A 16,405-nucleotide genomic window follows, 5' to 3' on the forward strand; every position below is an offset into this window, starting at 1 on the left:
ATCCATCCATCTATCCAACATCATCCATCCATCCACCTATCCACTCATCCACCCACCTATCCATCCATCCACCCACCCATCCATCATCCATCCATCCATCCATCCATCCATCCATCCATCCATCCATCCATCTGTCCATCCCTCCATCCACATATCCATCCATCCGTTCATCCATCCATTCATTCATTTTCTTCACCTGCTTCTTCTTTCCGGGCCATGAGGAGTTGGTTCCTATCTCCAGCAGTCACTGTGCAAGAGGCGGACGACACCCTGGACAGGATGCAAGTCCATCACTGGAACATTACAAATCAGCCAAGCTGAAATAATTAAAGCCTGAGGGTGCTTTTAAAGTCTTTTCACCTCTTCCAAATTGAAATGTGGAGTGAATTAACAAAAGATGAGACGGAGGAAGAAAACAGGTCAGATGAGCTGAGGGTGATGGGCGCTCTTTTGCAGACCAGATGGGTCATCCCTTTCGGTTAGTCATTGCTCAGAAAAAGAGCTAAATATAGACGGTAACTTTGGTCCAACTCATGAACTTGGAGGTTGTTATCTGTCCATCATGTGCAGGAGAAGCTCCTCTGCCTGCCTGTCCACGGTCAGCAAATCTGGAAGCACCGCTCAATGTTTCTGAGTCAGTTTCTCTGCTCGCCTTGGGCCGTGGATGTACACACACTTAGCTCCCGAATCACTAAGGTCTCTTTTTTTAGAAACGAGAGGTCACTGACAAGAAATAATAAAAACATGTTTAAGATTAAAGGTCTAACATTTGTTGAAGGGAAGCATGTCACCCACTGCCTTCATGTCCGTTTTAAATTGAGATCATTGCATGAAGGGATGAAGCTGTAGCTGTTTTGGCCAAACCTTAGAGACCACCTTTAAAATGTGTAAGCCCTTAGAGTACATGTTCAGGATAACTTTCAGCTACTACCGCACCAATTTTAGCTCAGCATCTGTTAAACCAACTGAGTTGAGACCATTTTTGTGTTGGCAAATGTTGATCAGCCGTGTGGGCCGTTTTAAACTGGACTGACTTCAACAGTGATTCAGATGTAGAACCAATTACTTTCTGAGAGTTTAATGAAAATCTTTCCTCTGGTTTATAAGATATTTTGTTAACGCTACAGACAAGTCAACATACACTGACACGGAAAAAGCATTATCGCCTTTTCGGCTTAGCTGGAGCACGATAATGACAAAATAAAATAAATCCAGTCTGTGATGTACCAAGATGTTCTCTTGCTGAGGATAGTGGTATACCCCCAGCTTCAGAGCAGTCTGTAACTTATTCATGACATAAATATGTCTTATTTATGGTGGACGGGACTTTATGTATTTATTGCATGGACACTTTTCATCAATGACTTCACAAATTATTGCTGAAGGGTTTCTGGAGAGGCATCTTCTGATAATTATCGCTGGATGTTGAACAAAGGAAAGAAATCTGAGGAAAGATGCGTTCAGAACCCATAAATAGAGCTTCTTTTCTTGACTACATGCGCCAGAGCATAAATCATTAACCTGGGAGGAAACCACTGCCTTCTGAGCTCTGAGATATAAAAAATGTGACAGCCATATAGATCCACGCAGGCTGAAATTTGCAGGATTCAGCTGCTGAATTTTTTTCTGGGTTTCTGTTGCAGATGTTCATCCAAACCACCACTCTGACCGTCTCCATGAGCCTGAGTGCCACTGTGTCCCTGGGCATGCTCTACATCCCCAAGGTCTACGTCATCATCTTCCACCCGGAGCAGAACGTCCAGAAGAGAAAGCGCAGCTTCAAAGCTGTGGTGCAGGCGGCCACCGTGTCCACGCGCCTGTCCCAGAAGTACAGCGAGCGACAGAACGGGGAGTCCAAGGTGGAGCTGGACAGGTCCAAGTGACACGAGAGAAATCAGCATTTGACTTTTCGGTTTCAAATCTTAAATTACAATCGAAATACCAGCGTGTACAGTGGTGGATGATGCTACTTTTCACACTCATTTAAATCTAATCAATCTGCTTTGAAGCACAAAAACTGACTGAACCATTTCGAACAATAAAAAAAAAATCTACCTTTTCCTTTTTTTGTATCATTTACATCCACCTCAAGTCAACAGAGAAGTGTTGCTAGTTTTATCTGTCCTTTTTAGGTGATGTTAAAATGGTGAACTTTGCCCTTCAGGAGGATGTTACATACTGTGAAATCCTTTCGGACTGATGAAACAGTACTGACCACTGGATCCTAAAGCACTGCATGGATTATATGTTATTTGCACACATGAATGTTTTGAAATATTGTTCATAAAAAATACTTTTTCTTCTCATTGCACTGGAATAATGTAGATTTTATAATGTACCAACATGTACAGGAAAGGGTGAACCACAAATCTGTCGATATCTAGAGACACTGATGCCTCAGAGTCCTGACAATCTGAATTTAGAAAAAAAACCTAGGATGTTGTGTAAAATTTAAGTGAACACAATTATTTGCAAATCTCACAAACATAGATTTTATTTACAGTAGAACATAGTATATATATATATATATCAAATGTTTGATCAAAGTAGTTATACATTTTATTTAGAAAAAAGAACGTATTTTTGAAATTGATGGCAGCAATACATCTTAAAAGGTTTGGGCAAGGGCCAGTAAACGTATTACGATAACTGAGGAACATTTAGCTAAAGATTATTTGGCAAACGTTCAGTAAGAGGATCGAAGATTAAATAAAGACGGGCAGAGGATCATCTGTCTGCTCAATAACTGTTTAAAAGTGGAACATTTTTAGAATAATGTTCAACAGAACATTTGAAAGATTACCGGTAAAATTCCATAAACAAATCTTCTAAAAAATTAAGAAGCTGGAGAAATCTCAGAACTCAAAGATAGGCCTGTCACGATAAACAATAAATCAATTAATCACATGTTAAATTAAAATTATCGACCTCGTTTTCTTTTATTGGCTTTAACATTTCTTTGTGTCTCTCTTTCTACTGAAGACACTGGATGACAAAAAGCTCAACTCCGGTGCTTTCACTGACCCCTCCATTTCTCTTTATTTACAGTAACCGTCCAAAATCACATTTTTAGATCGTGAAAAGAAGCTAAGCTAAGAAGCTAAGCTACAAGCTAAGCTAACAGGCCAACCTCAGGGGAAAAAAACCCCGTCTTGTTGAAGCTACAGAATTCAAACCCGTGAAACCCGTGCCTTCGTGTAAAAAGTTGTTTTTCTCTGCAAAAAGAAGCTGAGAACTTATTTACTGATTTTTGTGAAAAATGCTATGCTAAAAAGCTCAAACCACGCAGAGCGTCAGCCATTTTGAGAACCGAAGAGAGACAGCCCATGTCACGTCAAGGGGCCTCCCTCCCATTTTTCTTAGAGACACGCTGCTCGCTCCCTCACTATCCATCCTTCGGTTCAGTCTTATACTGCCATCTGGTGGTCGAAGAAAAGGTACCACACTCAACAAATTAACCAACATTTCTTCTTAAATTTGACAATAATTAATAATAATTAAAATTATAATGAACAATTATTAATTAATAATAATTACTAATTCTTGTCAAATTTCAAACAATATTATCGTTTATTGCAATAATTTCTGAGACAATTAATTGCCCAGCAAAATTTGTTATTGTGACAGGCCTACTCAAAGGTCAAGAGTGAAAGTCAACATTGGATGCGATGTTCTGGCTCTCAGGAGCCACTGCATTTTAAACAGTTCTGGTTCTGTTCTGGACATCACTGCATGGGCTCAGCAACACTTACTGTAACACAGTTTACCATGCCATCCACAAATGCTGCTTAAAGCTCTCTCATGCAAAGATGATGCCACATGTGAACAACATCTGGAAACACTGCCACCTTATCTGGACCAAAGCACTTTTAAAATGGACTGAGGCGAAGAGGAACACTGTTCTGTGGTCAGATGAGCCAAAAATCAATATTTTTTTTAGAAACTATGTTGTTTTAATAAAAAGGAACCATCAGCCCTGTTTTAAACCCCACCTCTCTCAATGTATGGGGTGGGGGTGGGGGAAGAGACATTAGCACCTGTGTCATGGGCAGCTAACACATCTGGAAAAACACCATTGTGTCCAGGTTTAAGATGTGCTTTCATCTAGATGTCTGTTTTTAAGGGAAGGCCTTGCACATTTCAGCAAGACGATGCTGTATGCTGTACCCGTTAAAACAGCATAGTCCAGGTGCTGCACAGACCTGCCTGCAGTCCAGAACTGTCACTAACTGAAACATTTGATTCACCATGAAACAAAAAACCTAGTCAAGACTCAGGACTGTTGGGACAGCTAGAATCCTCCATCAGACAAGAACGGGACGTCTCTCCAAAAACTGGTCTCCTCAGTTCTGAGATTTACAGATGGTTCTTTAAAAAAAAAAAAAAAAGAAAGACGCTTCACACTTATATTTACAATGTTTTGGTTTTGTTAATGAAATATCTGTTTGAGATTTTCCAAATCTCTGCATTCTTTCACATTTAAATTTTATCTCTCAGCTTTTTCAGAAGCGGGGTTGTCGTTCCAACTGATGACGACACAAGGTGGTTCCTGGTTGTGGAAATACAATTTAGGGGCACAAACAGGAAACAAGTGATCGTGAACAGGATATTTCTCCTCCACCTGGTACCTTCGACGTCTCTATAGTGCAAAACAATGTTTGGCATTTCCCCATATTGTTAGACAAAATATAAAGCATTCTGTGGAAAGGTTCAGGTGGTACAGTAACATGCACAGGAACCTAAAACAGTGAAGCTCACAGCCTGCACTCAGCTTAGTGATACAAGTCCTGTTAAAATAATTAAAACTGCAATAAAAAACACTTTTCATTCGTGCAATATTAGCGGCTACTCGACTGCAATGTACAGCTCAGGTTTGACCATTTTAATCACTATATTAAGGGTTTTCTGTACTGGTGCATCCCTTTCAGTGTTTTACCTTTGTTCCTGCAGTTTGTCATTAAGGCAGCCATATCTATGTTTGTACTGCCCCCTGCAGGAGAACAGCTCAATGACACCTTTAAAAAAAAGTACTGTAAATGTATCAACTCCACAACAAACCTTTAATAAAAAATTGTTTATTTTAAATGAATTTCAACTGTCATGTCAACTAAAATTAAAAACACCTGCGACGTTAAAATATAGGCTCATCTGGGGATGTCTATAAATATATTTATGACAAAATGTAAAGGAAATCAGCTGAAATGTTTGCTAATAAAGCACTTGGCTACTCGCACGCAGAGAAACACAAGAAACTGCTCAGAACTCAGATCTGTTCACGTCAACACATAAACGCACGGACATCAGACTCACAGGCGCAGCTTAAAAAGAAGAAAAAATAAAAAAGACAGGATTTCATCAGCAGTGCTGTTTTAAATAAAGAGGAAGCAGAAGGTTCTGTTCTGTACTGAGTTGCAGGACCACTGCCGGGCTGGTTGTGTGAAACAGCAGCATCGCTACGTTCCTTCACACGAGGAACCGCCACCTCCGACGTTCACTCCAGGAAGCCATCCAGAGTCAGACACTTGGAGGGCGGCCGGGTCACCTTCTTCCTTTTAGTTTTGATCAGGGGCCGAATCTCAGATAAAGGAGACTGAGGGACGGGTTAAGGAATGATGCAGTCCAGATAATACCGCTGATTTCAACATTCACTGATGGACCTCAATTTATTAAATACATATTATCAAAGATAAAAAAGTTAAAAAATAAATAATGTTAGGGCATATTTTAACATTAGAAGCTGCTGTAACTTTTAGCTGATAACACAAAAATGAAATCCTGCCTGCAGGTTTAGTGACTGAACAATAAAGTGGGACTAAAAATATTAATCTAAATTTAACTTTCAAAACTTTTGTTGAATGATAAGCTAAAAAAAACTATGCTTCAGGGTACAAATGCCTCATCATACAAAGATCCACCCACAACATGTTTCTTCTTTTACATACCCTGTATCTGATGTTTTAACCATAAAATGTTTCAATGAATAAACTAAAGTTCACCACGATAAAGTTTTTATACTTGTATTGCTTTATTCAACAAGTGAAACTTTCCTGCTGGGCCAAATTAAATGAATATTCTGGCAATGCTGAAGTGGGGTTCAGTGCTAGTTATGAATAATAACAGTATCTTATGTGTTTTAGTAAATTGTTTTGACAGACTGTATATATCCAGAGCTCTGACGTGAACCCAGAAGTTGAAGCTGGAATGGGACCAGAGTCCTCATAGGCTGGTTCCAGGACAAGTCTGAAGTCCTGCTCCCTCTAAGTAGCTCAATACATCATTATCCTTAGAAAAAAAACAACAACTAAAAATAGGAAGTTTCTTTTAGTGGTTCACTCTTGTTGAGTCCTAGATTTTAACTTCCTGCTTTGTGTTTAAATGCTGATTTTTTTGTTTCATGCTTTGAAAACAGCAGTTGTGTGTGGTGGAGTAGGTGGGACTTCAGACTACTTCCAAAGATTCAACATGGCAGCTCTCAGGATCTGTTGGCTTTAATTACCAACACTGAGAGAAGGGGTGCACCCAGGGCTTCATTGGGTGGGGTGGGGTGGGGGGGGGTTTGTGTGGTCCTCCCCCAGATAATTTTGAATAAAGTAGATGCCATTTCCTGCATTCTGGTGTATTTTACAAAGGTTTATTACAGTAGATTAACATGAAACAAAACATGTAAATTTTGTTATTAAATCTGTGACTGCACAGCTGCAGCTCTGCAGGTAAGGGCCAAATTGAGGCCACTGATTGGTCAGTTGCTGACGTGCCTACTGGACCGATTGACAGGTGGCGCGACTTGTGCAAAAAAAGTAATAGATTTTACTGGTCCGATTAAGACTATCGCCATTTATTCAATATTTTGGTGAATCTAAGGTTTGAGTTTCCTTACAAAATCCTAATGGTTTCATTTTTCAGAGGTGCCAAGTTAAAATTTAGCACCCCCAAAACGAGGCTAAACTCATCACTGAAGCCAGTTCATATTTATAATTTACTTTTAAACACTTCATGTGTGATTTACAAGTGTATTAAGTGCAGGATCATGTCTTACCTTGCTAGTTTAGTATACCCCACACCGCGGTCAGGTGCGCCTCCTCATCCTCCTCCCTGCTCTGCACCATGAGACAACAAGCGCTGCTCTAAGTTTTTGTCAGCATTGGCTTAGAAAAGAGTTGCTCTCAATCCTCCTGATCAATTCATAAAAGTGTCCTGGTCGCTCCAACATCGCCTCAAATATTCTGACTGCGTGACAAAAAGTTTTATGAGTCGAGATCGTCTCTTTTTTTGCAGTTCAGTTAACTCCTGCAGTGATTCACACATCAGATTGTTCACAAAAGCATAGGAACTTATGCGTAGTGCAAAACTTTAATTAAATTTTTGTGTTTTTTTAATGACTTTGAACTTTTAGGAGCGGAGATTTTTTTTAAGAGTAGAAGCGGAAATGCGCAGCGACAGGTCTGATGAGATATTAAGAAGCTGAAAATGAGTGTTTATGTAATTATTTTCAGTTTACATATCCACTATAGGTTTTATTTGTTCAAGGCGGTCAGATTTGTTCATAATTTTATTATTACCAGGCCTGAGAGTTACCAGATCCAAGAAAACAGTTACCGGAACACACCCTGTCAAAATAAGAGTGTTCCCAGATCCTGTTCCGGCAGGATCCAGCTCAAAATGATTTAATCTAACAGGCATTTTAAATTTCACAGGATTTCAAGTACAAATTAGAGTCAAGAAGAAAAAAATACAATATGAAAAACCTCCTTCCTCCAATCCCTTTAGGTTTGAAGCTTAAATATAAAAGTAACACAAGATGCTCTCAGTGACCTGGAAAAAAGGATACAGGTTGGATGAATTTAGTTCTTCCTCCAAATCCATCAAAACCACTTCGAACCTGAAAAACAAACAAACAAACAAACAAAAGCATGTTATTACAGAACTTCAAAGCAGATGTTTGTGTTATTGTGTTGTACGTACGAGTCCAGACTTCCTCTGAGGGTCCAACATGCTGCCAAAAGTCTTCTTTCTGAAGAGAAGCGAGTTCCTCAGGAACGGACTCAGGACTGGATCTTCATCTTGAGGCTGGTGTGGAAACGCACAAACAAAAACTCAGTGTTGACGTTCACCAAACAAATAAAATGCATTTTGCTGAGAGACGATTACAAACATACCCTGCTCACAGGTGGACACTTCTCACTATGTTTCGTTCTAAAAAAACAAAACAAAAATTAATTTCCATGGAATTGTTGCTTACAAAAAGCTTTTAGGCGTAAAATAAAACCCATATTTTCATACGGAGTACTAAAACGTACACAGGGGAGTCACGACGCAGCTTCTTCGATGGGATCTGCGTTGGTCTCTGGGTCGTGTTGTCTGGAGTTGTGATGTCATACGTCATGTTGAGATCAATGTCGTCGTTACCTGCAGGCTGGTGGAGGCGCGGCGGCTTCAGTTCCACCGGAGCCGGGCTGCAGAGAAAAGCCACGAGTAAATAACCCACTGTTTTCAGGAACGCTGCATCAAAAACCAACATGGATGTAGCTAACGAGACGGGAGGACACACCTTTCAAAGACGAGACGACTGAGGGCTTCGTTTGTGCGCGTTGGCGTGCTCAGAGTCTTCTGAAGAAACTCCACCTTTTTCTTGAGACTCTGTGGACAAACATGGGTAAAACTCTGCATTTATTGAATCAAGAAGTGCACGAGTTGATCAACGTGCTCTTACTGAGATCTCTTTGTCAGCACTGGTCAGGTCTTTCTGCAAAGACTTCATGTCCTCTTCGGTTCGATTCACCTCACATGCAGCTTTCTGCAACTAAACCAACACACTCGTCTTTATCCAACACTTGAGACGTGAACCTGCTGGGGAGGTGACGAGCTGAGATGAAGATACCTTGTTGTTACAGGACAGCACTTCTCTCTTCAGCTTCTCACACAGCTCATTGGAAGACTTGAGGCTGCCTTTGAGATTATCATACTCTCTGTGAACAGAGGAGCGCTCATAAATATGATGATTGAAACTTTAAATGAAACAATAAAAATAAAAGAATCATTCATCCTTTTAATGGTTTAGTGTTGTTCTGCACCAGTCGATGGATCTGTTGGTGTAAACAGAATGTGAGCAGCTACGTACAACAGGCATGAGTCATTTTAGCAGCACTTTAAGATTTCATAAGATATTAAAGGGCAGCACGGTGGCGCAACTGGAGCTGCTGCCTCTCAGCAAGCAGGTCCCTGGTTCAAATCTTGATCCGAGGACCTTTCTGGGTGGAGTTTGCATGTTCTCTCCGTGTATGCGGTTTCCTCCCACAGACCAAAAACATGCATGTTAGACTGATTGGTAACTCTAAATTGTCCCTAGGTGTGAGTGAGAGAGTGAATGGTTGTTTGTCTCTATGTGTCCCTGTGATGGACCGGAGACCTGTCCAGGGTGTACCCCGCCCCGTGCACAGCGACCGCTGGACATGGCACCGGCGACCCCGTGACCCAAAATGGAAGAAGCGGGTAAAAGACAATGGATGGATGGAAGATATTTAAGTTATTTTACTTTAATATAACTATTATATATAAATATAAATAATGTGTTATCTAACTTTAGTTAAACATCATCATCATTGTTGTTGTTAGTTAACTTTAGGAGTGATGGACCTTTATCATTTACAACAAAGGCTGCTCTGGGCCCGTGAGCAAGACCCGTAACCCCCACCAGCTGCTCCCCCAGGCGCCCATGATGTCAGCTCTCTGCTCCACACAGAGGGCTGTGGTAGCTCGGTGGTCTGTGGTTGTGTCAGGAAGAACATCTGGCATAAAAATCATTTTGAAGTTGTCCTGTGAGTTAGTTCGCTGTGCCGACCCCTGAAGAAGAGCGCAGCCGAAAGAAGAAAACATTTTTTAATTAATTTTACAAACTTAACTGTTTAGAACAGAGGTGGGCAACATTTTTTTTTCCCAAAGTGCCACATCAAGACATTTAAAGCAACCAAAGGGCCGCATAAAGAATTGGAAAATAAATTTAATTTATGACAGATAATCTAGACCAGAGGATCCCAAACTTTTCCATGCTACGGCCCCAAACAGCATTTGCTTCTGGCTGAGCCCCCCCTCACAAACCCACAAACAACAATGCTACAAAATATGTAAAGAAACATAAACTTTTAGAACGTTTTAACTATTATTCACTATATTCTATTAATTATTACAGCTGCTGAGCATAAAAATGTTAACCAACATGTTTTAAACACTGTATTATATTCTCACTGAAAAAAACAACTTTTCAACAAACTGTTGACCAGAAGAACAAAACAAAATCAAATCTAACCTCTCTCTCTCTCTCAAGCGTGTTTATCTGGAAATGACAGGTAATTATTATTATTATTATTGCTGTTTTTTTAAATATATATCTTCTTCTCTCCAGCTTTCAGAGGTCTCCCCAGAGCCCCCTGGTGACCCCCCCAGGGGGCTGCGGCCCTCCACTTTGAAAAACACTGATCTAGAAGACCTTTTTCATTGTAGCATGGTTAGCATGCTTTATAAAACAAGTCTTTCTAAAATCCATTAGAACGTATTCTGTAAACTGGCCCTGTGACAATACATGACGCATGTTAGCAGAAATATGCTAAACAAATGTATATATTTGTGTTTCTAGGTCTTTAAGGTTCAGTCTAGTTCTGGAAACACAATTTCTTAAAAATGTTTTTTAAATAATTTTGAGTAAGAGGGTTAATTTAAATTTCCTTAAGTCTCGTTAATAAATTGCTGCTTTTTTCATCAATCTTTATTTAAAAAGTTGTGTTCTATGTCGTATAAGCTTCGCCCTTTAAGGCCTTCGCTTTAGTGGGTTTATCCCGTTATGCAGAGCATAAGCACTGAAAAAAATTAGTCCACGCCCACCTGCTGTGTGGGCCCCACCCGGTCCGTATAAATTACGTTAAGAGCGGGAAATCGGCTCCCATTTTTTCTTCAGCGAGCTAATATAGCACTGTCAGAAGAACAAAGAAGATAAATTGTGTAAATGACCAACCTTTGTGAAGGATGCTTGGCCCGGCAGTCGACCTCCGGTCGTCCGGTGAGTTCTCCTCCCCGAGGAGAAGATGACAGCAGTCTTATTCCAAGGTAAGCGTCGGGGAACATTTCTCAGTGACAGGTCACTACACGCTGGACAACGCCATCTTGTGTTTTTCCTCTTATCGCCGACCCTCGGGGCGAACCGGATGGTTCCTCCGGGGCAAGGCGTGCTCAGCTGCAGCCCCCGCTGCTCATTCCCTCCTGGGGAGCGTAGTGTAGGTGGAGGGGGGCTGAGTGAATGCTCACCCCATCCCACCTCGTTTCGCATCGGCGATCACACCGCTCCCGGCCGACAGCGCCCTCAGGGGTTGCCCGGCGGAACCCAGGAGGAGGCTGACATGAAGGGACCCCCCTTTTTTTCTACGTCCCTCGCCTTTTCCCGCCAGTTCGGATGATCGGCGGAAAGGTTGTTTCACTGGGCTCCACTCTGGCTCACCGTCTTGATTCATACGGCCTCGCGTTCCAACAGGACGTTCGACGGGCGAGGCCGCAGACGGTTCTTTCCTGGTAGATTAGAGGAGTCGGTCCCCAGTCCGCTCCCATCACCAGAGTTGAGGGATTCACCGAGCGGGGCTATTCCTCGGTAACCCCCCCTGGAGCCAAGCCTCGCGGAAGCTTCCGGAGCGAAGCTGCCCAGGTCAGAGCAGCGTCCCGTCCCTCCGGAGGAACACGAACCAGACGGCGACCACGCTCTCCAATCGAGCCCACCGACGTGTTTTCAGGCAGCCGCAGTTAGCAACAACGTGCGCTGCTAGCATATAGCATGTCCAAGGGACTGAAGGCCGCAGACCTGCCTTGGAGACAAAGAACTCCCTCTGTAAGGCAGCTGACGCCAGCTCAACATGTGTGCCTCTCCCACGGTTTGCCTGTCGAGGACTGCAGCGCGGATGACGATGATCCATCGACCCACCTGGCTTCGTTACTCCCCTCGCTGCCGGAGAATCTGCACAAGACCTGATGAAGCCATCGCGGACGCGCTGTTCAGAGCAGCTTCAAACCATGCTGGCGAAGTGAAACAGTCGGAGGAGGTGCCAGAGGCTGTGTGCCACCTCATCAAGCCGCGCGGCCCACCCCGTCCCGCTGGAGGGACCGTCGCGAGCAAGCTTCGACTTTTCCACGGCCGCGGCTCTCGCTGAGTTCCACCACCAGCCCCGCCCGTCAGAATCCAGCCCTCTTCACTCCGGCAGCCTGCAGCTCAGCGTTTCCCCAGAGTTCGCCTGCAAGACAGCGCTCTGGGCAAACAATCGCAGAGCTCATGAGAGAGAAGTTTCTCAAAATGACGGTCTCCGGAGGGTGTGTGTAAAAGTGACACGAAAGTTGAAATAAATCATCATTAATGATCAAAGTGTCTGTTTTTTAGCCAGTCTGTAAGCTCGGATGAGCTCACAGCGGCCGCACACATAAGAGCCGGTGTCCTTAATAAGGGTTTTTAAACTCACCGCCGCTCCAAGACATTACTAGTCGCTTACAGGGCACGATGGTAAGTGAAAATAACTCGTTATAATCCCGGGCTGCACGATTTTCACCCAAGCGATGTCAACTCGCACTCGTGGGATGAAACAGCCCCACACACGAGCCGGTGTCCTTAATTAAAGGTTTTTAAACTCACCGTCGCTCTAAGACATGACGAGTCGATCACAGAACAGCCTCCACACATGAGCCGGTGTCCTTAATTAAAGGTTTTTAAACTCACCGTCGCTCTAGACATGACGAGTCGATCACGGCACAACGGTAAGCGAAAATAACTCGTTACCAACTAGAACTGCACGAGCCTCACTCAAGCGGTGTCAACTCGCACTCGTGGGATGGAACAGCCTCCACATGAGCCGGTGTCCTTAAATAGGGTTTTAACTCACCGCCGCTCTAGACATGACGAGTCGATCACTAAAATGAACAGCCTCCATCCAACGGCGCTGCGTTGATGCTGGCGCACACACACAGCTGCCGGCGCTAACCAGCTCACATCGGTATAAATGTGGTCCGCAGGCTGGTTCGGGTGGAGGTCCTTCTCTCTCACAAGAAACGACACCCGTCTCAACGAATCAAACGCGGGCAGCCGTCACCCACCGCGTCTCAGCTTTCGGCAGCTCACCGTAGCTTAAACGTGAAGCAGCTGAAGAACCCGGTAATGAGTTCCGCCTCCCTCCAGCGCGCGCCCCTTCAGCGAGAGCGGCGCGCGTCCCTCCAGAGAACAACGTGTGCTCCCGCGGGGCTAGCAGCCTTCACTCCAACAGCACGGCGTAAATGAAGTCACGCCCTTCGCCTTTTCAACGTTCGCACAGCGACGTCAAACGCGCAGCCCCACCGCGTCATCAGCTGTCACACGCTTCGCCTTCAGCTCAAGTCTCGCCCGGGATCACACAGAAAACATTCCCGCGACGCATGACGGCGGTTGAGGGGCGGACTGCTGACAGCCGTACAAAACATGACACATCACTTAACGCACGTTCACCCTACGAACGTTATGTAGAGTGGCTAAAACATGCTCGCCGTTTTTCAGATGGATGGACAAGGTTTTATGCAAATGGTACAAGTTACAGTTTGCAACCCGAACCCCTCCATTCAGAGGAGTTATAAAAAAAAAATATAAAAAAAACGGTCCCGTCATCATCAGACTGATTCTCATCCCTAAATGCAGAAATCCAAGTGTTTTCTGATAAAAGTAATATACAGAGTCCCCCAACAGAGAGAAAACACAAGGTTTTTACTCACGGATCGGAGGGGTGAGACCGTTTTTTGGATCTGTTATATAACATCCAGAGAACGCATACCGATCATCCTAACACAGCGACGAGAGTTTTTGTTTTACCTGGATGATCTGCTGCTCCTGTCACTTCAGACAGGAGGCGCTGATGCAGGATCAGGTGTTGACATCACACCTGTTAAATCTGGGCTTCGCCATAAATTGGAAGGAAGCTCGATTTTCCCGGCCCAGACATTTGTTTCTGGGAGTGGAATTAAATTCAACCACCATGAAAGCTCGTTTATCACAAACTAGATTCGACACTTTTTTAAAGTCAACTCAGCCACGTAAGACCTGACAAGTGATAACAGCTGTCTCCGTCATGAAGCTGTTGGAAATGATGTCACTCACACAGTGGTTCCGCTGGTTTGTTTCACATGAGACGCCTCCAGAGGTGGTTTTGCACGTCTGCATGTGGATCCAGTAAAACAAAACGACGGATGATCATTGTCCCTTCCTCTGTGAGAGCAGACCTCCGACTCTGGGGAAACACCTTGTTTTCTGTCAGAGGGAGTCCCCCTCAGCAGACCCACGTCACGGGTCAGTCTTCACGGACACGTTGCTGTCAGGCTGGGGGGGGGGGGACATGCCTATCTCAAGCAGTAGGGGTGCTGTGGCCCCACTACACATCAGCCCACATCAATGTTTTGGAGTGTCGCACAGCACTGAATATGATTCAACACTTTGCTCCCGTGCTAAAGAATCAACACGTGTTGATTCACACAGACAACATGGTGACTGCTGCGTACATAACCATCAAGGGTGTGCGTTCAGCCCAGATGTTACACATTGCGCGAAAGCTACTGTGTTGGGCTCATCAAAACCTGCTCTCTATTAGAGCGGTTTTACATATCCGGTGTTCTGAACAGAGGGGCAGATGTGACGTCCAGGGGCGGCCCACGTCACGTGGACCGGACCCTCCATCCAGATCTGATGCTTGCAGACGTAGCAGAAGTTGGCAAAGCAGCTGTGGACCTGTTTGCGACGCGAGAAGAACGCTCAGTGTCAACTATGGTTTTCCCTGAGCCCGCGAGACGATCCATCGCTGGGGGGGGGGGGGGACGCATTTGCTCACAGCCCGTGGCCCAAAACGCTTTTGTACACGTTTTTTTCCCCCACCTCCTCTGTTTTTTACGGTTCCTGAACCGAGTTCAGGAGAAGGGATTGACAGCTCTCCTGGTGGCTCCCGGCGTGTGAACGCACCATGGTTCCCAGGCCTGCAACGTCTGTTGTCGGGTCGCCGTGGAACTGTCGTGGAGGGAGGATGCTCTCCTTCAGGCAGGAGGAGCGACCAAGAGTTACCCAGAAATAGGTCAACACCTGTGGGTCTGACCGCTGAGCGGTCCCACTTAGAGGATGGGTCTCCCTCAGGAGATAGTGTGCACAATTCAAGATTCACGTGCTGCATCTACCACAGTTCTGTACACATCAAAGGGGACGGCTTTTCAGCGCTGGTGTACAGAGAAGGTTTAGAGGCCACCTCATGCCTTTTAGGCGGCGTGTTGTTTTTCTACAACAGCTGATGGATAGGGAGTTGGCTTTCAGTACGCTTTAACGTACGTTGCAGTCATCTATTCCTGCCACGAAGGTTTCGGAGACAGAACAGCTTTTAATCACCCGCTGATGAAGCGTTTTTCTAAAAGATGTTCAGAGACACAGGCCTGCTTCACGTCCACTTGCTCCACAGTGGGATTTAACGCTGGTCCTGCGAGCCCTGATCAAAGCTCCAATTGAGCCTCTGGATCAGGTTTTCACTTAAATTCTTGTCTCTTTAAACAGCCCTGCTGCTGGTTTTAACACCCGCTAAGAGGGTAAGTAATTATCTGCCCTCTCTGTTGCTTCGTCATGCCTTAGAATTTAGGCTGACGGGCAGCTCAGCTGATTTAAGACCAACTCAGCTTTTATGCCTAAAACATCACGAGCTCTTTTAAATCAAGAGTGATATCGTTGGAGGGGTCTTTCCCCCCCCCACAGATCAGAAGAGGAAGCATCTTTTCATCTTCTCTGCCCGGTGCGGGCGTTGACGTGTTACATAACGCGCACAGCTGCAATGCGTTTCAAACTCAACAATTGTTTGTGCATTATAGAGATGCTTCTGCAGGTCGCCGTTATCCATCCAGCGCTTGTCACACTGGCTGTGTGAGGCCTTTTCTGAAGCCTACAGAGCATCAGATTTAGAGTCTCCTGTCAACCTCTAAGCACACTCGACCAGGGGTATCGCATCTTCGACTGCTCTGCATAATGGTATGTCAATGCAGGACATTTGCACTGCGGCTGCATGGTCAACACCCTGCTCATTTATTCGCTTTTACCTATGTGATGTAACGGCTCGTTCCATGACACATTCTGTCCTTAGTGCTCTAACAGAATGAATATTGTTGTTCTCATGGAACTCTGTTTAAGCTCACTTCTGTCTGCATGCATTACAGTGTGAGATGTTGTTATCAGTCACAAGTCGTGTCTGTGATTTTGGTTCTATTGTCACTAATCAGTTCATGACTATTGTTACCAATCAGTTCATTTGATCAATAATCAATTCATGGACATTAATCTGTTTATACTGTTCAGCCATGAACCAGTTGGTTCATGCCCCCCCCCCCCCTCTTTTCAACT

General features: G+C 44.3%; 2 protein-coding genes across 2 annotated transcripts in view; one reads left to right on the plus strand and one right to left on the minus strand.

The window, feature by feature from the left end:
• LOC119411742 (metabotropic glutamate receptor 6-like) overlaps window positions 1–1,895 on the plus strand; it is a 24,177-nt gene extending 22,282 nt beyond the window's left edge. Inside the window, 1 exon segment of the mRNA XM_037678668.1 lies at window positions 1,644–1,895. Within this exon segment, the coding sequence (XP_037534596.1) occupies window positions 1,644–1,883 (240 nt within the window). The 3' untranslated portion in view covers window positions 1,884–1,895.
• A 3,533-nt stretch (window positions 1,896–5,428) lies between these two features.
• On the minus strand, window positions 5,429–8,966 carry LOC119411743 (E3 ubiquitin-protein ligase TRAIP; the record flags this gene model as incomplete). The annotated part of the gene is given in 8 exon segments (XM_037678669.1): window positions 5,429–5,590; window positions 7,829–7,879; window positions 7,963–8,067; window positions 8,157–8,193; window positions 8,298–8,453; window positions 8,549–8,637; window positions 8,711–8,800; window positions 8,879–8,966. Coding segments are annotated over 8 exon segments (715 nt in total), but the record flags the coding sequence as incomplete, so codon positions are not given.
• Between the last annotated feature and the right edge of the window lie 7,439 nt (window positions 8,967–16,405).

This window comes from Nematolebias whitei, chromosome 7, assembly GCF_014905685.2.
Source record: "Nematolebias whitei isolate Nwh7 chromosome 7, NemWhi1, whole genome shotgun sequence".
In the NCBI taxonomy this organism is placed as follows: Eukaryota; Metazoa; Chordata; class Actinopteri; order Cyprinodontiformes; family Rivulidae; genus Nematolebias; species Nematolebias whitei.